Below are 24970 nucleotides of genomic sequence, written 5' to 3'. Positions count from 1 at the left end.
TTTAGTAAAGTTAAAAATTTTGATTTTCTAAAGATACTATTAAGAAAATAAACACTGAGAGAAAATATTTGTAAATTGTGTTTCTTTTTTTTTAAATGTTAATTTTTTTTTTAAATTTTTATTAGTTGGAGGCTAATTACTTTACATCATTACAGTAGTTTTTGCTATACATTGAAATGAATTAGCCATGGATTTACATGTATTCCCCATCCCAGTCCCCCCCTCCCACCTCCCTCTCCACCCGATCCCTCTGGGTCTTCCCAGTGCACCAGGCCCGAGCACTTGTCTCATGTACCCAACCTGGGCTGGTTATCTGTTTCACCCTAGCTAATATACATGTTTCAATGCTGTTCTCTTGAAACATCCCACCCTCTCCTTCTCCCAGAGTCCACAAGTCTGTTCTATACATCTGAGTCTCTTTTTCTGTTTTGCATATAGGGTTATCGTTCTGATAAAGAATCTGTATCTAGAGTACACACGCCCCTCCTATAAATTAAAAATAAAAAGTAAAAAGAATCCAGTTTTAAGAATTAGAAAAAGACTTGAACAGACTGAGGTGCTATAATTCAAACTCATTGAATTATACATTTAAGATCTGTTTACTATAAATTGATTTCATCTCAAATTAATAAGTACATGAAAAAGACCAAACAAAGAAAATCTATTCATAAATTTACAATGGTTGAAACTATATATTTGGTAATTTTTATCTTAAAGTAGGAGTCAGCAAACTTTTTTTGTAAAAAGCTACAGAGTAAACACTTACGCTTTGCAGTCAGATGGTCTCTACTGCAACTATTCGACTCTGCCACTGTAGTATGAAAGTGGTCATATACAATATATTAACAAATGGATGTGGCTGTGTTCTAGTGAAACTTTATTTGCAAAACAGGTGGAGGGCTGAGTTTGGCTGAAGATGACTGCTTCCTAGCCTCATTTTTCAGAGTATAAGATTTTATTTGTAACACTTTGCCATAGAGAACCCTGTGGCTTTGCCATATGTTATCATCTCCCAGGTGATAATACAGGCAGGAAAAAAATTTTCTACATACAGTATGATGTGGAAAAGTTTGAAAAGCACTGCCCTAGAGAAACTGACACATATGAACAAAGAGACATACACAAAGGTATTCAAAGATATATCTGTTTATAATGGCAAAAACGTGAATAATTTAAATGTCCATCAATGTGGGAAGCATGATACAAAGGTACAAGAGACACAGTAGGTGAATGAACTAAATGTCCACTTATTAACATATATATAATACAAATGGGTGCTTCTAAAATGGTCATTCATGACAAGCATAAGATAACAATCTTTCCTCTGAAACAGATCTATCACATCCCTTTAAAACACAGATATCATATTCTTAAAAGACTACCTGACCTTCTAGAGTCAATCCAGGTACTACTGGCTAGACATTTCCAAAGGATGCTGCATATGGACTGCTCTATATATTCTAACATCTCAATTTGTGTGTTAGTTGCTCAATTTGGCTGGCACTGAATATAATCTAGAAAAACAGGGGACAAGGAATGCAATGTCTACTTTTGTCAACCCCATTATTAGGTATTCTGAACTGCATGGATCAAGACTGACAAGATGCGGCAGTAGAAGCAGTATTCTTAATATTAAGAAACAATTAATTCTTGATTCCCCGAGTATTACCTACATATTAGAGCTCCAAGACAGCATGTTTTACTCCACCTCCCCTTCCTCCTTCCCCAAATCATCATCTATCAGCTTGGAGAGCTAAAGAACTAATAGAAGACTAAAGTTTTGTCAGGAAGGTTGTGACTGGGGCCAGCGATGGCTTTAGCTAAGAAGGCAATACATTTCCCCAAACTAAAGGGAAAAAGGTTAGGGCTCCTTGACAGGAGCATATTCCTAGTCCCTAATCAGCCCAGACACTGGGATTTCATTGGGCCAATGAAATAAAACCCAGAGGAATGGAGGAATGACGTTCAAATGGGCTGGGACTGCAGTGGAGCTAAACTGGTTCTCAGTGAGAGGATGAGCAAAGGAGGGGGTGGATGACTTCACCTTGCTCCTCTATCATAATTTTCCTCTTCTCTTTTCATTTACATTTCTGAATGAGTTTCACAAGAAACCATCAAATACTTCTAAGTTTCATTAGGTTGTTAAAGTTTCTTAAAAGAAGCCCTGCTGAAATCCCATGACCCAATTATGCTATTCTGCTTTGTTCCCATAAAACCAAAGTGATAGTAGCAACAAACAGGGTGATTTGGAACTTATAAAGAGCTGTTAAAGACAGTATCACTTTGAATCCTCATAATGACTCTGTAAGGTACATGGAACCAGTTAGGATTCCAAGTCAAAGACACTGATCTGTTCCTATAGATTATGCCCTTCTCCATTCCTTAAACGCCCAGCTTAGACTCCCAGTTCATTTCAGTTCAGTCGCTCAGTCGTGTCTGACTCTTTGCGACCCCATGAACCACAGCACGCCAGGCCTCCCTGTCCATCACCAACTCCCGGAGTTTACCCAAACTCATGTCCATTGAGCTGGTGATGCCATCCAACCATCTCATCCTCTGTCGTCCCCTTCTCCTCCTGCCCTCAATCTTTCCCAGCATCAGGGTCTTTTCAAATGAGTCAGCTCTTCACATCAGGTGGCCAAAGTATTGGAGTTTCAGCTTTAATATCAGTCCTTCCAATGAACACTCAGGTCTGATTGCCTTTAGGATGGACTGGCTGGATCTCCTTGCAGTCCAAGGGACTCTCAAGAGTCTTCCAACACCACAGTTCAAAAGCATCAATTCTTCTGCACTCAGTTTTCTTTATAGTCCAACTCTCACATCCATACATGACTACTGGAAAAACCATAGTCGACTAGACAGACCTTTGTTGACAAAGTAATGTCTCTGCTTTTTAATATGCTGTCTAGGTTGGTCATAACTTTCGCTCCCAGTGATGTCTTTAATAATTCAGCCAGAAAGTTTCTCTGATTTCTAATGACCAACAAAATTCCAAACCTTTCTTATGACACTTAACATATCCTACCTTTGTCACATTTACATATCTCTGTGTTTTAACATACTCAATGCAAGTTCCTAAAAGGCAGAGACTGGATCTTATTCCCTTTAGCATCTAGAAACACTCAAATTTTAACATGATGACTAATGCACTTCCCTGCTTTTGAAGGTGACTCACAAATGTATAATTCCACTAAAGATGATGGCCTATTACTATTTCTGACTCCATGGAATTAGTCCATAATCTATAAAAACCAATGAAATAGAGATAAAGAAATTCTAGATTTCTATCATACCCAGAGCTCTGGCACATAAAACTTGCCAAAAGGGCTAGGAGACATTTAGCTTTCTTTAGTATTTCAATAATTATCTTAATTATAGAATCATTCTAAACTTGAATGTGATCTATAGACTGTAAACAAATAAGACTTATCACAATGTAATCAATTGACTGAATTTTAAAGAGAATATGAGGGAGAAGAAGAGAGAGCGAGAGCAACGAACCAGGGGACTAAGAACTCATATTAGAAAAAAAGAATCTTTACTTTATGAAAAGATTTCCTTTGGAATTCTTTACATAGTCCCACTGGAATATTTAAAATATGACTTAATTATAACAATTCAATTTACAGCAAATTTTAAGAACATACTTTTAACATAAAAGGTATATGAGTACTTACAAAAACACTGATAATTTCTGATATAGGTATCAAGGTCAAGGCCCAGACATTCCCACAGGAAACTCAGAGAGCCTGGATTTTATTTCTAGCAAACTTGGGTAGGTTCTAAAGAGACTTAAGAGGAGTTTTCAAAAACTTTTTCAATGAAATTATTTCTACTCCACAATGACTTCTGATGCTAATTATGTATTGCTGCTTCCTAAATCATACCTCTTTTCATCTCTGAACTCATTCTGCCATATCTTTGTACAAAAGGGGCAGGATATATTGCTAAAAAAAATACATTCTTAGCAACAGACCATTTTAAAAAATGACAATTTAGTAAAAGTGCCTCATACAGCTTGCAGGGTAATAGTCAAATTGGACCAGGATACAGAAGAGATGCCTGCAATGTGGGAGACCCGGGGGTTCAATTCCTGGGTCAGGAAGATCCCCTGGAGAAGGAATGGCAACCCACTCCAGTATTCTTGCCTGGAGAATCCCATGGACAGAGGAGCCTGGCAGGCTACAGTCCATGGGGTCGCAAAAGTCGGACATGACTTAACAACTAAACCACCACCACCACCACAAAAGAGATGGGTTTTGTTTTTTTATTAAATTTATTGTGTGTTGGTCAAGTGGTTGACATTGTGTAAATAACCCAGAAGACCTAGGCCCTGCTGCCGTCTGTAATTGCCTTCAAGATAAAATAAATAGCTAAAAAAATGCAAATATATTGGGTTGGCCAAAAAGTTCATTTGGGTTTTTCTGCAAGATGTTAGGGAAAATGTGAACAAATCTTTTGGCCAACCCAACAGAACGGTACTAATTAAAGTTTTTCTCAAAATGCTCCGAACAGCAAAGGAGGGTAAACTTCTACTACTAAGGATATGAAGGCTGGACTAAACCTATGGATTGAATTTGATGTTTTAATCAAAATTTTCATTTTACACCATTATATATCCTGTTTGTTTTATCATCTGAAAATGATTTAGCTTACATACCAGCAAATAAAATTGGCAGTTCAGAAAAATGTACCATGTTTATCCTGGCAGTTTGCAAACCTCTGACTCACTTTCCCCATGTTTACTCATATCTCAACATAAGAAGCATTTGTAGGACAAATATGGAAATAAACATCAACAGCCATTTTCAAGATGTGGGCGTGCTCTGGGCAAAACTGTTGTGTGGACAAAGCTTCAGCTCTCTACTCTCATATTTCGTAACTATAAACAAGATACCATACATTCCTTTCTCTCCACAGGTGGGAAGCTGAAGATAAGAAGGTATCAGAGGGAAAGGCAGTTTGAGTTCTTCTGAGATACACATATATTCTAACTGGTATTTTATATTCCTAAGACAAAAATCTTTCTTTCTTTTACGGACCATGAACAGCCAAAGAAGTCTTGCAAAAGTTGAAATGAAAGTCTTTATGTACCTGCAAATGACGTGTTTAAGTCAGTAGTTCTCAAAACAGTAGGGTGTAGGGCAGAGGGACCTACTAGAGTTTTGAAGCAGGGATAGCTAGCTCAGTCTTTCAGATCATCTCCCTGTACCACCGTCCCATTCCCACAGACACAGCCAATTTTAAAATCACTAATTATAGTGAGCCACTGTTATAGGTAGGAGTATACCTTCTATCTCAGGAATACTGGTATAGAAAAAATATTAAGGCAGCTGCAGAGAGACTGGTCTAGAATTTTACTATGTTTAATTAGTGGGTTTATTAAGCAGAGTGAGTCTAGTGCTTAGAGGTTATTCTCAGAAGTTATTTCTCCTCTCTGGATCTCTTTCAATTTTTTCATGTAACTTTATAATTTTAAAAGGGAAAACTGTCTATGAAGTCCTTATAAAGACCTAGTTTTCATCTCAGAGTAAAGGATAACTTTTCTATTTTTGAAAATTGTAATTTAATAATATATTCCATTACAACATTTTTGTTTTAAAACTTGGGGACCAAACATAGACAATGAAAAGAAACTCTGTGTTAAAATCTCCTTAATACCTTTCATAGCTTTTAATCACTTTCCTTTATGACTACAGTCCCATAAAAGTGGGTAGGGAGATAAGTATTGAATATCATGAGTTTATTAAAGCAAATCTGAGGTTCAGAAGTGATAATTAATTGCTTAAGTTCAGAAGGCTAAAAACAACAGAACTGAGATCAGATATAGTTAAACTCACAGACCAGTATCCTCTCCTCTTCCTCACATTACCTAAACAGAGAAACGAAGATATTTTTGCAGCACAAGAGATCTAAAATATTAAATGGACTTATTTCATATTCTATTCAATTAATCACCAAAGGCTGAAAACACTACTGTAAAAATACTATGTAGAAGCAGGTCCATAGTCTATCCTAACAGGTTATGTCTATAGATTATCAACCATATTATTAGTTTATCAATCAGTCCATCTGAGATCAGTCATTGTTAAGGATACAAGCTTGTTAGATTATTAGGATGACTTCAATAGACATCTGAGTAATTTTGTAAATGTCATAAACATTAGTTTCACAGGAAGAAGTTAAAGTAATTTGTCTCAGCTTGCTAAAGATTTTCCTTTTAACCTTAGTGAGGTATTTGCTTAAAGAGTTTAATGACAGAATAACGTATGATCCAGCAATCTCATCTCTGGGTATATATACAAAGGAAATGAAATCACTATCTTGAAGAGATACCTGCACCCTCATGTTCACTGCAGCATTATTTATAATAACTCAGCCATGGAAACAACTCAAATGTCCATTGGTAAATGAATGGATAAAGAAAATAATACATATACATACACACATATATATGTATATATATACACACACACATTTTTATATACACACAATGCCATATCATGAGAAAGAAAGAAAGCTTGTCATCTACAACAACATGGACAGGCCTTAAGGATATTATGCTAAGTGAAATAAGTCAGTCAGAGAAACACACACACTGTATGATCTCCCTTGTATGTGGAATCTAAAAAAAACAAACTCATTGGAAAAGAGAATGGATTGGTGGTTGCCAGAGGTAAAGAGAGGTGAAGGCAGGGAAAGTTGGGGGAAAGGGGTGATAGTGGTCAAAAGTATAAACTTAGAAAAAAAAAAGGATATATAAATTCTGAGGATGTGCAGACTTTATTTTTCTGGGCTCCAAAATCACTGCAGATGGTGACTGCAGCCATCAAATTAAAAGACACTTACTCCTTGGAAGGAAAGTTATGACCAACCTAGACAGCATGTTAAAAAGCAGAGACATTACTTTGCCAACAAAGGTCCGTCTAGTCAAGGCTATGGTTTTTCCAGTGGTCATGTATGGATGTGAGAGTTGGACTATAAAGAAAGCTGAGAGCCAAAGAATTGATGCTTTTGAACTGTGGTGTTGGAGAAGACTCTTGAGAGTCCCTTGGACTGCAAGGAGATCCAACCAGTCCATCCTAAAGGAGATCAGTCCTGGGTATTCCTTGGTAGGACTGATTTTGAAGCTGAAACTTCAATACTTTGGCCATCTGATGTGAAGAGTTGGGTCATTTGAAAAGACCCTGATGCTGGGAAAGATAGAGGGCAGGAGGAGAAGGGGACAACAGAGGATGAGATGGTTAGATGGCATCACTGACTCAGTGGACATGGGTTTGGGTGAACTCCGGGAGTTGGTGATGGACAGGGTGGCCTGGCGTGCTGCACTTCATGGAGTCACAGAGTCGGACACGACTGAGCAACCGAACTGAACAATACAGCATGGTGACTATAGTTAATAATACTGTACTGTAGAGTTGAAGGTGGGTAAATCTTAAAAGTTCTCATTACAAGAAAAAATATTTGTAGCCATGTGAGAAGATGGATTTTTACTAAACTTATGTTGTATATCTTAAATTAATAAAATGTTATATGTCAATTACATCTCTAATATAATTGGAAAAAACTGCTCAACCAAGGTAGAAAACTAAATTACCTTCCTATTGTCTCTACATAAAATGGTAATGCAAAATTGCTGTCCTACAGATGACAATTATGCAAGTTTTAAATAAAATGCAGGAAACATAGCATTATGTAGGTGCTTTATGCTTCCCAGGTTGCCCAGAGGTAAAAGAATCTACCTGCTAAGGCAGGAAACCCAAGAGACGCTGGTTAGATCCCTGGGTTAGCAAGATCTCCTGGAGCAGGAAATGGCAATCCACTCCAGTGTTCTTGTCTGGAAAATCCCAGGGACAGAGGAGCCTGATGAGCTACAGTCCGTGGAACCACAAAGAGTCAGACATGACTGAGCACAAGGTGAGGGGCCTTAGGCAGAAGAACCCCAAATACACGATAGACATGTACTTTTGAGTACTATGAACTTACCCATGTCACAATAAATTTTAATTGTTCCTTCTAGTTGTCTGCCTTTTCCCCAGGCTGATCAGGTAGTATGTAGTCCAGCATGGTGCCTAGCACAAAGCAAGTGCTTTTATTAAATTACTTTTAGTTTAAGATTACCTCCATGAAGACTGCCAAATAAAATCTTTTGACCAAATCTTTTTTTAAATAAGGCATGGAGAGAAGGCAACAATCCAATTTAGGTAATTAAATATAGTAAGCAGTTCAGTTGAGTTCAGTCGCTCAGTCGTGTCCGACTCTTTACGACCCCATGGACTGCAGCACGCCGGGTCTCCCTGTCCATCACCAACTCCCGGAGTTTACCCAAACCCATGTCCATTGAGTCGATGATGCCATCCAACCATCTCATCCTCTGTCATCCCTTTCTCCACTTGCCCTCCATCTTTCCCAGCATCAGGATCTTTTCAAATGAGTCAGCTCTTCACATCAGGTGGCCAAAGTATTGGAGTTTCAGCTTCAATATCAGTCCTTCCAATGAACACTCAGGACTGGATCTCCTTTAGGACGGACTGGTTGGATCTCCTTGCAGTCCAAGGGACTCTCAAGAGTCTTCTCCAACACCACAGTTCAAAAGCATCAATTCTTTGGTGCTCAGCTTTCTTTATAGTCCAACTCTCAGGTCCATACATGACCAATAGCCTTGACTAGATGGACCTTTGTTGGCAAAGTAATGTCTCTGCTTTTTAACATGCTGTCTAGGTTGCTCTTAAGTTTCCTTCCAAGGAATAAGCGTCTTTTAATTTCATGGTTGCAGTCACCATCTGCAGTGATTTTGGAGCCCCAAAAACTAAAGTCAGCCACTGTTTCCACTGTTTCCCCATCTATTTGCCATGAAGCGATGGGACTGGATGCCATAATCTTAGTTTTCTGAATGTTGAGCTTTAAACCAACTTTTTCAAGCAAGCAGCAATCTATCTAAACATACACTTAAATCAGATATCTCTAGGGCATTAAATTTTTTCATATTTATAAGGATGGTTTCTTACTAGTCATTATTTTCATTTAAAAGAAAGTTTTTCAATTAAATTTACCAAACTAAGTAATTCAGTTCAATTTATCACAATGAAAGACAAGAGAAGGAAATGCAAAACACCCAAATGGTTTAATTGCTAATCTGAATATGAAGGGAAAAAAATAATGGAGGACTGAGTTTAAATGGCTTAAGTTCCCTACTGCTAAATCAATGTATTCAAGAGTAAACAGCAACTAGAAAGTATCTTGGAAACTGGTAATCATACATAGCCTAAAACGGTCAACAAAACTTAACAGATCAATTACTATTGAAAGATACTTCAAACTATTAAATGCCAAGATTCCCATTCTAAATTATCATAAGGAATCTATATGGAAGAATCAAGCCTACTACATGTAGTTTGTTCAGGTTTAGGAAACATTTTGGGATATAGAAAAATAACTGACCATTTGATCAACAACTTTGGAACCGACATGACAGCTGTAGGTAACAAGGAAAGATTATTATTTTCAATTGAGAGCATAATTTTTATATTTTTCTTCACTAAACCAAATTTTTGGAGAAGGAAATGGCAACCCACTGCAGTATCTTGCCTGGGAAATCCCACGCACAGAGAAGCTTGGCAGGCTATAGTCCATGGGGTCACAAAGAGTCAGAAACAACTTCACAATTAAACAGCAGCATTTTACTACAAAGGATATGGTTTCATACACAAATATAAAAAAATAAAGGAGAAAAAGAATTCAACTTACAACAAGCTATGCTTCGGCTATTCAAATGACCAAATGTGCATACTAATTCCTATACTGGTGACAAATTTGCACAGAAATCACTAAATTCCACCTGCAGGCACATTGTGTCAAGTGAGTACAAACAGCAATAAATTCATGGCAGTCGTGTCATAATATCCTAAAAATCTTTGTACAAGTCAGAACAGTAAAAGATTTAGTTGACTTATGGTTAACTGAAGGACTAATGTCAAAGAGCTTATTAAATCATTCTGAATTCTCTAATTCTAGAAATAGGTTTCTCCAAAAGGTACATATATAGATAGTATATATAAACAGACATAGAAGTGGATGGCGGATGGCAATCATACTTTTCATAAAAATTAAAGTATTCCAAGTTCTAAAATAAACCTCTTCTTTTGGATATAAGATTAGCATCTAAATTATTTTACTTATAATGAATTCTGAAAGAACATTGAAAATAACTACTAGTTTAATTAAAGGTGTCCAACAGGCATAGGTTAATTCATTAGCATGAAGAAAGATGTATGATTTTATACAGTATCTGTAGTGAAAAAGCAAAGATATATTTAATTAAAATTATAATTCTATGATACCATGATAAAATGACTTCTTTAATCAGGGACAGCAAATGACTAAGAAGGAAATACCACTGGTAACTCTTCAGTACCTAAAATTATATGAAAGATTCAGGAAAAGTTACAGGATAGAGGGAGGAAAGAGAATAGAGTTATTAAATTCATCATATTATTTAGTTCCCAGACATTAAAGACCGTTCTACACTTCTAACCATTATTCTGCTAGGTAAGGCATTTGACAATAGCATACTAGGAAGGACTTAGACTTGAGGTAGGTAGAGTGAGTGTATTAATCACAGTTCTGTCATTTATAAGCTGTGTGATTGTGAATAAGCCACTGAGTATCTACCAGGTCTTAGAGTCCACATAAAAAAGTAAGGATGATTTTGAGAGTCTGTTTAACTGTAACATGAAGAAATTCTGAATGTTTCAAATTCCAGCCTTTTCATAAAAATATTTTATTGGCATATAGTTGCTTTACAATGTTATTTTCTGCTGTATAGCAAAGTGAATCAGCCATATGTGGACATATAACCCCCCTTTTCAGATTTCCTTCCCATTTACATCACCAGAGAGCATTAAGTAGATTTTCATGTGCTATATAGCAGGTTCTCATTAGTTGTCTCTTTTATATATATATATATATTTTTTTTTTTCTTCCATTTATTTTGCTCATCTTTATTGGCTGTCTATAGCACTTTATAATTTCTATACTAACAGTCGTCCTTAGCTTTTGTTAATCATTATTCCTGAGAATATTATATTTTTTGTGCAAAAGTAATTACACTTTCTAACTGTTGTTTTTCAGATGCATAAAAATACAATTGACTCTTTTTGAATAATTTCATGTCTACTATAACAGGTATTGTTCAAAGTAAAGTGAAAGTCTCAATCACTCAGTCGTGACCAATTCTTTGTGACCCCATGGACTGTAGGCCACCAGGCTCCTCTGTCCATGGATGTCTCCAGGCAATAATGTTGGAGTGGGTTGCCATTCCCTTCTCCATATTTTATATTTTTAACCTTCATGTTCTATAGTTACCACTACATACTACAAAATATATAAGGATTCCGGATTACAATCAAACAAACCAAATAACTACTTGTAGCATACTGGCATGGCCAACCTATATACTAAATTGGTAAGTCTAGTGAGGCTAACTTTTCACTTTTTTTATTAACTGACGGCTACTCATAAAGTTACCTCTCCTTTGAAACAGTGAAACTTATTCTTTGCAGGCTATATGCTTCCACAATCAAAGCAGCTTGAAACTGAACTAAGTACACAAAATGAAAAAGTTAGCCACAGTGAGACTGGTAAGAGTTGCTTTTCCTCTATCTCCCTAGCCTTGACACCTAATCTGTTTGTACCAGCTATAAACCGCACACCAGATCAATGAAAGTGCGTGTGGGTTCAGTTGCTCAGGCATGTCCGACTCTCTGACTCCATGGACTGAAGCCCGCCAGGCCCCTCTGTCATGGGAGTTTCCAGGCAAGAATGCTGGAGGGGGTTGCCATCTCCTCCTCCAGGGCACTGAACGTCTCCTGCGTCTCCTGCACTGGCAGGCAGATTCTTCACTGAGCGACCTGAGAAGCCGATCAATGGAAGAGGAAACCTCAAAACTAGAGCTCAGCTAAGTTTTAGATTAAGAGGTTCACTTTAAAATTTGAAGTGAGCTACAAAGAAAAAACAAACGCTGATATACAGAATAAGGCTCCTAAAGAAGACAAAATTCATATCATAAGATGATACTTTAAATCCATAAAGGACATTTTATAGAGCAACTTAAAGCATTTTATAGAAGAAATTACCCAATTAACTTTCTTGACATTTCTGTGAAGTATTACCTGTATTTCCCAAAGGAGGCAAAAAGAAACAAAGGAACTAAAGTTCTCACTTTGCCAATAACATAGCTCCTCATTTCACATCTAGTGTTTTAGCATGTGGAAAAAGGTGCTCAGCTCCATAAGAAATTATATTAACTGAAATGCCTCAGCATTTTGGAAAATACCGGACTTCTTATAAGATGTGAGTGCAGAGACAGCGTACTGACTTACTACGCACTTCACCTAATCACTTAGTTCCATATATGTCACACTGTCGGCACTCAATGAATACAGGCTATTAAAGACATCTAACAATTACTTGCGGTCATATGTCAGGTACTGTGCTAAGTGCGTTATACATATTAGTGCATTTAATCCTATCAACAACTCAAAGAGCTAAGTAAATTGCTACTCTTCATTTTACAGATGAGGAAATTAAGGCCTAGGTTAACTTTACTTGCCCAAGATTACAAAAAGATACAGCAAAGATTTTAACAAAGGCAGCCCAACTTTGGACCTTATTTAAAGATCATCATTGTAGAAAAAATAAAAGACTAGAGGTAAGAAACTCTATCTATACTCTATCCCTTCTATCACCAAGTCCTTGGAGAGAAATTTCTTGCTCATCTTTGCATCTCTTCTCATGCCTAGCATTCTACCTTAAACACATTATTCCTCATTAAATGTTTCCTGAATAAAATTAAAATCACATAAACAAATTAGGCTTCATTGTCCTCAACTATAAAATGGAGATAAAGGTACCTACACTGTCTAAGTAGTTCTTATGGTATGGTCCCTGAACCTGGAAACTTTGTCAGAAATACAAATTTCAGGCCCTTTCTCAGGCTTACTGAATCAGAAAGTATTTTAATCAGCTTTCCAGATAATTCTCACGCATGCTGAAGTCTGAGAACCAGCAGTCTATGTTATAATTATGAGGATCAAATGAGTACAATAATGTGAAAGCACCCCAAAAAGAGAAGGTACATCATCATCATTGAAAGAATTAATTATGTTCCTTGAAAAAACTTAGTGATTTTGCTAGATCCAGATAAAAATAAACATTAGAAATGAAACTGATCATGAGGGAATCCCCTGGTAGTCCAGTGATTAGGACTCCGTACTTCCATGGCAGAGGGCACAGGTTCAATTCCTGGTTGGGGAACTAAGATTCCTGCATGCTGTGTGGTGTGGTAAAAAAATAAGACATTTATCATGAAACACTTTGTGAATAAAATATTACTATTCCAGATTTTATCTGGATAATGTATAATATTCACAATGCAGAGAAAAATACTATGATCCATAAGGTTCTAAGTAGAAATCCGGTAACTTGGTTATACAGTAGTTCAACCCAGAGAGATGACAAGTTGCACAAGCTTCTTACCTGACCAGTGTCCAGTGGAGACACCAGATCTGTCTGTGCAGGTCTCACTTACAGGTCTAAACACAGTTTCCCATCCTCCAGTAGCATAGCGCCAATTGTGAGATTCCAAGATGAGTGTTCGCTGGGTGCCATATGCAATCATGAAGCAGTAGACCACGTGATGGAGTTGACAGCCATAGCCACAGCCTTTGTTGATGTTACACACCAGCTTCTTGGCTTTGCTGCAGTCCTTGGGATTCTGTCAGTAAGGAAGAGAAACAAAGGCGACAATAAACTGTATGGAGAAGTTAACTTCTCTTTATAGGTGGCAAACGTCAAAAATCAATATAATAAGCCAGGACCAGTCCAGTATTATCTTATTAAGCAAGGAAGTTAGTTTTTAAGATTAGATTTCAAAGAATCCACTGAAAATTTTATGTGCATACTTTGAAAGTAGATGGAGATGGCAGGGAAAAAGACCACTTACTTCAGAAACATCACCAACAAATGTGAAATTAAGCAGCTACATTAAAAAAAAAATACTCTTTCACTTCTCTATCACTCAGAACATGCAAGTATGATCCTCTTTGAATTCAAAGTTGCACACATTGAAATCTTTATAAAAGGAGCAAAATAGTTCGTTTACTCCAGCTGCACTTCAGCATTCTGAGCTTATTACCTTCACAGATGAAACTCAAATTATCTTAAAGGAAAAACTATAATTTATCTAATAATTCTACCTATTCCAGATTTTGAGATGTCACCAACAAAATGGACTTTTTCATTATGGAAGTAAAGCCACTGAATACTGTAAAAGGATATCTGAGTTCAACATTAAAAAATATCAGTCATAGGACTTTAAGAAAACAAAACTGATGTTACTGGTAATTTTCAAAATAAAATGCAGAACATGCTTTATATCAGATATATTGAGAATGTGTTATGCTAATTTTTAATCAGGCTATCCATTTTTTCTTATTTACAAACTTTGATATAAGATGACTAGCAAGTGGTTAAAACACTTTAATATTATTTGTATTATCTAACAATGGGTCCAGTGGGGTCCAGTGGGGTTAAGCAAATATGAAAAATTCTTTTTTCCCATTCTAAGGTTTCAGCCCCATTGTATTTCATTTGGGCTATTTGTAAATACCCTAGGCAGCTTAGTTCTTCAAACAAAAATCTGTTTTGACAAGAACTCCTTAGCCTGAGAAAACTTTCAAGCTGTTCTGTCTGCAGGTCCGGGAGAGAAAGAACAGGTACTTTCAGGAACAGCATCTTTTCTTCCTCATAGCAATAAGCAAGGTAATCAGTTCTCAATTTATAAACAATTTAACTGCCTTTAATAAAGCAGTTGCCAAGCCACAAATCTACAACTATTTTCTAGGGATATCATCTTGTCATGTCATCGTGATAGTTGTCGTGTCAAGTAAAGCCCTAGAAACAAAAGCTAGGATGATTAGGCTATAAAATGATTCGGGGGGGAGAAAAGCTGAGAAGGGAAAATGCAACACACAATTACTTTCAGAATTATATTTCATATTCAGATGTGCCACTGCAGGCTAGTCCTTTCAGATCAAAGAAAAACCTCTATCACCAAGAGTCTTGTAAAGAGTTAGAGCCCTTAAGAATTCAAGAAAGCCCAGATAAAATTCAGCAAGACGTGATCAGTGCTGTTTCCTCAATCAAGTTCTAGAGTCGCTGATTCTCTTCACTTGAGACTGAACTCATGGACAGACTCCTCAGGCTATAAAGATCCCCACTTCAGCCACGGAATATTTGAGAGGAACAGAGGGGGTCTGATGTCCGGAGACCAATTCATCATTTACTTTCTTACTATACAAGGATCTGGGAGTAAATAATGGTCTCAAGCTGATTCAAAGCTTTATTATTAATTCAATAGTTAAGAGAGCAAAGAGTATTGACATTTGTTAGATATTTCATGATTTGTAAGAAATAAAAAACCCTGAATATTTCTGAAATTCATATGAATGAAAATGTCCTTCATATATTTTTCAATAAACATTTTCTTTTAGAACTGCTTTGAGATGTACAGAATTAGTGCAAAGTTAATACAGATATCCCACATACCTCACAACCAGTTTTCCATATTATATCATATTAGTTCTCATTCTTTTAAGGAAAAAAGAGAGTAAAGGAATATAATAATTAAAACATCCAATCTTTAGTTTTCAAACTGTAGATTTTTTTGCTGAAGACTCACATTTACATTAAAAAATACATCTGTATTTCTTGAGAAAAGAGTTTAATTAGAACCCAGTGTTTCAAGAACTGAAGTCTAAGGAAAAGAGGATAATTTATGAAATGAAGTATAATTCAAGAGTCTTAATGTGTCTCCAAGTAAGCTGGTGACAGAATATATTAAATCTTTCTGTAATGTCAAAGATAACACAGAGAAAGGGAAAAAAGTCTATTATGTTTGGTTCTGGAATGAAAAAGGTCTACATATATGCGTAACCAATGGAAGACTCTAAGGCAGAGAGTGATAACAGAAAATGAATGGCTGTTTGGAATGATAATAGTTAAACAAAACACTGAAAAGACTCAGAGCTATAGCCCCCTTTTTTTTTTTTTTTAACCAAAATATATTTAAAAGTCTGCAAAATTCAAAGGATCTTGTTCATAAAATATTCAGGAAAAAAGAGAGAGATAGCAAGAAACAGAAAAAGTTTATATTCTAACACAAGATTAGGCTCATCAGAACAAATATCTAGGAAAAAAAAAAGCAGATATATAATAGGTAAAGAAAGCAACAACTCTGAGATGGATAGGGACTTATTCTGATGGAAAGGAACCTTATATAAGAAAACCCCTTATCAGAGCTAAGTCTTTGTTATCCACCACTGTTATGCAGTAGCAACAAATAAAGAGATTTAAGGAATTCTATAAACATGAAATAGAGCCATTGTTATACATACATACATTCATATACGCAATCTCCGAATTTCTCACCAAACAGACTTTGTCAGTTACCACTGATCCTGGTTTTAGACTTTTCTGTTGATGTCTGCAAAAAACTTGAAGTGTGTATGTCTCATTCGTAAGCAAGAATATGGAGAAGGACTTCACTGCTAAAAGCTTTACTTTAATTATGTTATCATTCTATCAGGGTAGCTATTTCTGATGATAAAATCTGTTTTTTGTTTGCTTCTTGTGTGCCTAATGCACTCTCTTCTATATTTCTCTACTAGAAACGCCAAAATGCAGGCAGATAATTCTGTTCTACACTGTAATTCTTTTGCTTTTTCCCCTGCTCATGGTTTTATGCTGCTCCCTCCACTCATCTCTCCCTCTCTCATTCCCTATCTCCCTTTCTCTCTCACACACACCACATACACACACTTGGAATATGATACACTTCCAGCAGATGGAGGCTCACTAAGAAGCAATTCTTGTTGGTGAGTGGGAGATGGGGAAATATGGAATGAAAATGTTTCCCCCATAAGTCCCCTGGGCGAGAGTCTTACTTCTCCCTCCGTTTGCCTTGATTATCACTGAATGATCAAGTATAGGTGAAACTTCGTTTATTTAATAAATATTTATTAAGCACTTAATGTATACAAGGAAACATGGGATATAACAATCCAATAGAATAAGAAATTTTAAACATAAATAACCACAATAGTAGACAATTTAAATGTTTTAAGATTGTGGTAAACAAGGAATTAAGGAACAAAAGAGGAAAAATCACTTTCAGCTGGACTGAAAGGGTTATGAGTAAAACTGCATTTAAAATAAACCCATAATATAATTTATTGTGTTTTTGAAATGCTAAGTAAATGTACTTTTTCCATTATTCAATGGAAGTCCATAATGCAAAGAATAATTGTGAAGGGTAAAGTGAAATTACTTTACCAACTCTATAAATTATATTTATAATGTAGGGTTTTGTATACCAGGTCTTCTTAAAGTCAGACTCATCAATAGGACACATGTATTCTTGCTCCTTTCAATGATGATGTTATTTAAGTTTTAGAATAGGAGGTAAATTTGTCAAAATTACTTAAGACATCTTGTTCTACTTGAAGAACTGCAGAGAGGTTTAAGATACAAGTTTTTTTTTTTCTAATTCAAGCTCTGTTATGAATTCAATTTTGTGATTTTGCTTCAATTTGGTAATGTATAATTGAGTTAAAAATTACCTCTCTCCATAACCTCTCCCTGCTCACCCATCCTTCTATCTCAGAGATAATATGAGACTAAAATACATGTATACGCTCAAAGCTAATTCAAACTTACTATCTCATTTATCCTCATAATCTCAAGAGACATTACTTCGCATTGGATAAATGCTGTACCATTTGTATTTAGTGCTATGAGGTGGCCCAATCACGGGCCCTTATAAGCCAACAATGTTATGTGACAATCGTACAGTTATCATTCTGCAGTAAAGCTGTCACCGTAGTTCATATAAGAAATAACGACTTGAGATAAAACAGAGTTCCCCCGTATTCCTTTTGTCCAGCTCTTTTTTTTTTTTTTTTAAAACACTATCTGACGCATTTCTTCTGGCACTTTTAGTTTCTAAGGATGACCCTATCTCAACAGAACTGAAATCTGCATTTGCTTTCACTGTCCTGTAAGTAAAACATTGGGACACAATTTAAATCAATATTCCTCTAACTAATACAGTATATTAAAGGAAGCAGCATCTCTTAAGCCCAAATGATTACTAGTTCACTAAAGGCATCCAAATGCTAAAATACTTATTTTACTTGGGTTACAACACAAAAATAGTCACTCTGGGATGTGAAGAGTCAGTTTAATTAGAAAGACAGTTCAATTTCTATTTTGCTAAAAAAAAAAAAAAGAATAATTTTGAATCAACTAGTAATCCATAAGCATTATTATATAACTTAGGCACTGCTAGGATTGAGAGATTTCTACTTCCTTCACTTAGTAAATTAGTAGTAATTGAGAATTGATGTAATATTACAAAATAGTATCAATTCTATGGCTTTTAAACCACAGATAAAACCTTTTGCCAAGATTATTTAGATTTTCCATACAAATAAAAGCCTCTTCAGAAGAAAATTTTCTAGTCACAGTGTAATTTCCTGGACCAAAACACTGTAGAAAAAGGCTAAATCAACAACAAACAAAAGCATTTAGTCAACATAAACTGGATATAATATCTCCAGGCATCTCTTGCAAAGAATAAATGCTCACTATTAGTTTAATAGGACTGCATGTGCAAGACAAAGGTGATGTCAAATCCATTGTCACAAAAATATACTAACTGGTGGCAAGCCAAAATTTAGAATTCAGGTCTTGATCCATTGCTCAGTGCTCTTATCTGTCCCCTCCTCATGAAAGTCTTCAACAAAAGATGCAATGGAAAGTGTGGGCTCACAGCACTTAACTGGTCATTGTTTTCTCAGCTTTATGAATGTCTACTTGACAAGTAAGAACTGAATATATTTAAGGTGTACAATAGGATGCTTTAAAATATGTAAAAATGGAAATGATCACCAAAGTTAAACTAATTAACATAACCATCATCTCACACGGTTATAATTTAGTTTTGGGTGGGGAAAACAGTTAAGATCAACTCTCTTAGCAAATTTCAAGTACAGTATTATTATTAACAACTACAGTTACCAGGCTATACATTAACTCTTTAGAACTTATTCATCCCACGTAACTGTAACTTTGTACCATCTGATCAACATCTTCATTTTCCCCACCTTCCTGACCTTGGTAACTACTGTCCTACTCTCTGCTTTCAGGAATTTGAGTTTTTTAGATTGCACATATATGTGAGTATTTGTAGTATTTGTCTTTGTGTGTCATATTTCATTTACCATAGTGTCCTCCAGGTTCATCCATGTTGTTGTAAATAGCAGGATTTTCTCTTTTTTACTATGGCTGAATAACATTCCACTGCTGTTTATATACACACACACTTTCTCCATCCCTTCATCTACTGACAGAACCATAGGTTGTTGCCATATCTTGGCTATTGTGAATAATGATGAAATGAACATGTGTGTACAAATATCTCTCTGAGACACTGATTTTATTTTCTTCAGATACATACTCAGAAGTGGGATTGCTGCAGTCATATGGTAGTTCTATTTTTAATTTTTTTAGGACCATCTTGTTTTCCATAATGGCTATACCAATTTACATTTCCACCAACAGGAATGGGTATAAAGGTTTTGTTTTCTCCACATACTCCACAACATTTACTATCTTTTGTCTTTCTTGATGATAGCCACTCTAACAATTATAAGGTGGTTATAATGGCTTATCATGGTTTTGATTTGCATTTTCCTAATGATTACGAATATTGAGCACCTTTGCATATACCTGTTGACTCCTCGTATGTCTTCTGATGTGCAGAAGTTTAGTTTTATATAGTCTCATTATTGATTTGTTGTTGTTTCTGAGGCTTATGGTGTCATATCTGAAAAAATTCACTGCCAAGACCAATGTCAAAGAGCTTTTCCCCCTCTGTTTTCTTCTATTAGTTTTACAGTTTCAAGTCTTACACTTAAGAATCAAAACCCTGGGAATCCTTCCAGCTTCTCTTTAATAACATTATTTCCATAGGCAGGAATTAGACGACAGATAGCTCCTATTTCCAATAAAGAAAGGTCAGTAAAAACTAGAGGACTGAGTCAGGTAAGTTAACTTTTATTGTGCTCTTTGTTTACTATAATCACAAGACTAAACAGTTTTTAATTTGCTTATTTAAAAACATTTGCAACATCTAGGTTTGTGGTGGTAATGAAGAAAAGATTCATTAATAGTGTGGTGAAAACACTTCATTGTACTGGAAACAATTTGGTTTTATTTCTCTAAAATTATTTTCAGAAAGCAAAGCAGAGACTGTAATGAAGCTAACAGCAGAATTAAAGTACTGCATAGTGGTAATTAAAATAAAGACTCTGGGCATGGTTAACCATGAAAGAGAAAGTTAAAAAGCATCCTCATTTTCAAAAGCCAACACCGAAAATCACTGTCTTTTAACATATTAAGAATATTTTCATAGCAAAGTTAAGGCAGTGTTACGGTGTGCTTTGCACACCTCTAGACGCCTGCCAATGCAGGAGACATGGGTTTGATCCCTGGGTCAGGAAGATCCCCTGGAGTAGGAAATGGCAACCCTTTCCAGTATTCTTGCCTGGAAGATTCCACGGACAGAAGATCCTGGAGGGCTAAAGTCTATAGGGCTGAAAAGAATTGGAAAGGACTGAGCGCACACATACAGCGAAGAACAATCTGTTGTAAATATTAATAGTAAGAAAAAAACTAGCTTACCCACAAGTAGGCCACCCAGTGCTTCAGGAAATCAATCTCCCTGTGGGTATTTTGTAACATTTAAGAGTAAAAGATCAAGATGCATAGTTTACAGACTGTTATCCTGATGGATTGAAGCAAAAGGTAGGTAGTTATTACATGGTCATAGAAGAGGAAAGCTCTTCTTGCTAAGTAAAGTCAGTAACTGGCTTACTTTAAAATGCATTTTTTAAACTTTTGCCCTTTGCCTAGAAATCTCTATTGAATGTCTGAAAATCATTTTTAAAAAGATGGAAATTCTATAGATTCAGTAGAAAGCAACAAACAAAGTGGAGAATTTCTTCTACTGATAGTCTCTGAGACAGTGTTCTGTCACCTCTGGGTATTCCAGGTCATCCCTAAAAGACCTCTGTGTCAAGTTCAGTACACCAGAACAACCTTAGGAACACTGTCTGCCTCCATAAGGGCCACAGAGGAAAGACAGAGAAAGAATGAGATGCATTCAAGCTTAATTCTCTCATTCAAAATCAAATGTAAACACAATTCTCTCCAAGGCTAGAGAGGAAAAGAAGGTATTTGAAGAGCCTGATTCTGCCAATCCTACATGAATGCATGCATAGAAAATGAATTTCCTGAAGTACCTTCAATATTTCTTCCTAAGTTTACAGCTTGATTCCCAGGTCTTAGAACCAACTGAACTGGTCAGGTTAAAACTAGCATGCTTTGCAAAATTAAGGTTGAATTTCGGGAAGCCCTTCTATCCACCATTATTTTACTTAACAAGACTCATAGGGCTTTCCTCCTCAAAATCAAAATATATGGATGATACTGGCAGATAGTCTCTACAAAAAAAAAAAAAAAGAGGGAGGGGGAGAAAGGGGGAGAAGGCAGTAATATGTGAAGGGGGAAGAGAAAAGAAGGGAAGAGAGAGGAGAGAGGGGGAGGGTAGGTAGAGGGCTGAGGGAGCGGGGTGGGAGTGGGAAAAAAAGAAAGAAGAAGGGGAAAGAAGGATAAAAATAAAGGCAAGCTCCAGAAAGGTTAGCTGTGTCTTATATAGGATTCAAAACTAAAATAGATTAGCAGACACAAAAAAGAAACAGTAGCTGGAATTTTGTTCCTGTGCGAAGGCTGCTTCAGATGCTTTGTTTTGTTTTAAATAAAAGTCAGAATAACTTAACACTGTTAAGCCAGCTCTTATTTTCTGCAAAACGCCATTCTTCGGGGCAGAAACGATACTTACAGCACTTGTCCCTCACTGATTTCTAAATCAAACCATCAATAATAATTAAACCAGACTTCAAATCTTGCTACTACTTCTCCTGGATAGAGGTTTTGTCCCACTTTTCCATGTAGCTGGCCAAGCACTATTCTATTAGCAGAATAGAAATTTCTTTGAAATCCTTAGCTATTATTACTTTAATTAAAAAATCTCTTTAGATCACTTTTCTCATTGCCTCAGTATAACAGTGCTCTAACCAATTCATGTTATTTTCTTTACTTTTTAAAATCTTTAACTCTACATTTTTTAAATAGTAAATAATTTAAGACCCAAAACATAATGCAAAAACAGTTACTGGGTACCTTTCACACAGCTTTCCTCAATGAACACATCTTACTTATTTTTTTTTTTCCATTTATTTTTATTAGTTGGAGGCTAATTACTTTACAGCATTGCAGTGGTTTTTGTCATACATTGAATTAGCCATGGATTTACATGTATTCCCCATCCCGGTCCCCCCTCCCACCTCCCTCTCCACCCCATCCCTCTGGGTCCTCCCAGTGTGCCAGGCTTGAGCACTTGTCTCATGCATCCAACCTGGGCTGGTGATCTGTTTCACCCTAGATATACATGTTTCGATGCTGTTCTCTTGAAACATCCCACCCCCGGGTTCTCCCATAGAGTCCACAAGTCTGTTCTATACATCTGAGTCTCTTTTTCTTTTTTTGCATCTAGGGTTATCGTTACCATCTTTCTAAATTCCATATATATGTGTTAGTATACTTAATGGTCTTTATCTTTCTGGCTTACTTCGCTCTGTATAATGGGCTCCAGTTTCACCCATCTCATTAGAACTGATTCAAATGAATTCTTTTTAACGGCTGAGTAATATTCCATGGTGTATATGTACCACAGCTTCCTCATCCATTCATCTGCTGATGGGCATCTAGGTTGCTTCCATGTCCTGGCAATTATAAACAGTGCTGCGATGAACATTGGGGTGCACGTGTCTCTTTCAGATCTGGTTTCCTTGGTGTATATGCCTAGAAGTGGTATTGCTGGGTCATATGGCAGTTCTATTTCCAGTTTTTTAAGAAATCTCCACACTGTTTTCCATAGCGGCTGTACTAGTTTGCATTCCCACCAACAGTGTAAGAGGGTTCCCTTTTCTCCACACCCTCTCCAGCATTTATTGCTTGTAGACTTTTGGATAGCAGCCATCCTGACTGGCGTGTAATGGTACCTCATTGTGGTTTTGATTTGCATTTCTCTGATAATGAGTGACGTTGAGCATCTTTTCATGTGAACACATCTTACTTAACCACAACACACTATCAACATCAGGAAATTGATGCTAAAAAACATTATTAACTACAATATAGATTTTTAAGAGAGACAGGAATACCAGACCACCTTACCTGCCTCCTGAGAAACCTGTATGAAGGTCAAGAAGCAACAGTTAGAACCAGACACAGAACAACAGACCGGTTCCAAATTGGGAAAGGAGTACATTGAGGCTGTAGATCGTCACCATGCTTATTTAACTTAGATGCAGAGTACATCACGAGAAATGCCAGGCTGGATGAAGCATAAGCTGGAATCAAGATTGCTAGGAGAAATATCAATAACCCCAGATATCAGATGACACCACCTTACTGGCAGAAAGAAAAGAGGAACTAAAAGAGCCTCTTAATGAAGGTGAAAGAGGAGAGTGAAAAAGTTGGCTTAAAACTCAACATTCAAAAAACTAAGATCATGGCATCTGGTCCCATAACTTCACGAAAAATGGGAAAAATGGGAAAAAATGGAAACAGTAACAGACTTTATTTACTTGGCCTCCAAATCACTGCAGATGGTCCCTGAAATTAAAATATGCTTGCTCCTTGGAAGAAAAACTATGACAAACCTAGATAGCATATTAAAAAGCAGAGACATCACTTTGTTGACAAAGGTCCATAAAGTCAAAGATACGGTTTTTCCCACAGTCATGTATAGATGGAAGAGCTGGACCACAAAGAAGGCTGAGCACTGAAAAATTGATGTTTTCAAACTGTGGTGCCAGAGAAGACTCTTAAGAGTCCCTTGGACAGCAAGATCAAACTAGTCAATCTAAAAGGAAATCAACCTTAATATTCATTGGAAGGACTCACACTGAAACTCCAATACTTTGGCCACCTGATGTGAAGAACCAGCTCACTGAAAAAAACCCTGATGCTGGGAAAGATTGAGGGCAGCAGAAGAAGAGGGTGACAGAGGATGAGATGGTTGGATGGCATCACCGGCTCAATGGACATGAGTTTGAGCAAACTGCAGGAGATAATGAAAGACATGGAAGCCTGGCATGCTGCAGTCCATGGGGTTGCAAAGAGTCAGATACAACTGAGCAACTGAATAACAACAAAAATAGATCGTATTTGGAGTCACTGGTTTTTATATGCACTTCTTTTTTTTTTTTTCAGTGTAGTACTTTCAAAACCTGTACAGACTCATGTAACTATTACCATAATCAGTACACAAGCTATTTTATCAACACAAAAAAACTCTTGTACACTATTCCCTTTAGAGTCACACCCTTCTTCAAACCTTAATCTCCAGAATCAATGATCTCTTTTGATCACTTAGCATAATCCTCTTGGGATCCATCCAAGTTACTGTGTGCATCAATAGTTCATTCTTTTTTATTGCTGAATAGTATTCTGTTATGTGGAATGTACCACAGATAATTTACCCAATGAAAGACATTTGGGTTGTTTTCAAGGTTTGATCATTACAATTAAGTTGCCATGTATGTGAGTATATACATTTTTGTGTGTCCATGAGTTTTCATTTCTCTAGGATGAGTGTACAGCAGCATGATTGCAGAATCACACGATAAGGACAAGTTTAAGTTTATAGCAAACTGCCAAACTGTTTCCCAGATGCTTGTATCATTTTACAATCCCATGAAGAACTTATAAGAGGGCTAGCTGC

The 24970-nt window shown here is 36.4% G+C and overlaps 1 protein-coding gene across 10 annotated transcripts in view; it reads right to left on the bottom strand.

Moving 5' to 3' along the window:
- Window positions 1–24970, bottom strand: part of FUT8 (fucosyltransferase 8) — a 306683-nt gene that overhangs the window by 51012 nt on the left and 230701 nt on the right. For all 10 annotated transcript variants that reach the window (XM_070469493.1, XM_070469495.1, XM_070469496.1 and 7 more), the window contains one exon: window positions 13537–13774. In XM_070469493.1, coding sequence (XP_070325594.1) covers window positions 13537–13774 — 238 coding nt within the window. The remainder of the gene's footprint in view (window positions 1–13536; window positions 13775–24970) is intronic.

This window comes from Odocoileus virginianus, chromosome 6 (assembly GCF_023699985.2).
Source record: "Odocoileus virginianus isolate 20LAN1187 ecotype Illinois chromosome 6, Ovbor_1.2, whole genome shotgun sequence".
Classification (NCBI taxonomy): domain Eukaryota; kingdom Metazoa; phylum Chordata; class Mammalia; order Artiodactyla; family Cervidae; genus Odocoileus; species Odocoileus virginianus.
Note: the sequence above shows the minus strand (reverse complement) of the source record. Positions and strands in the feature narration are given on the sequence as shown.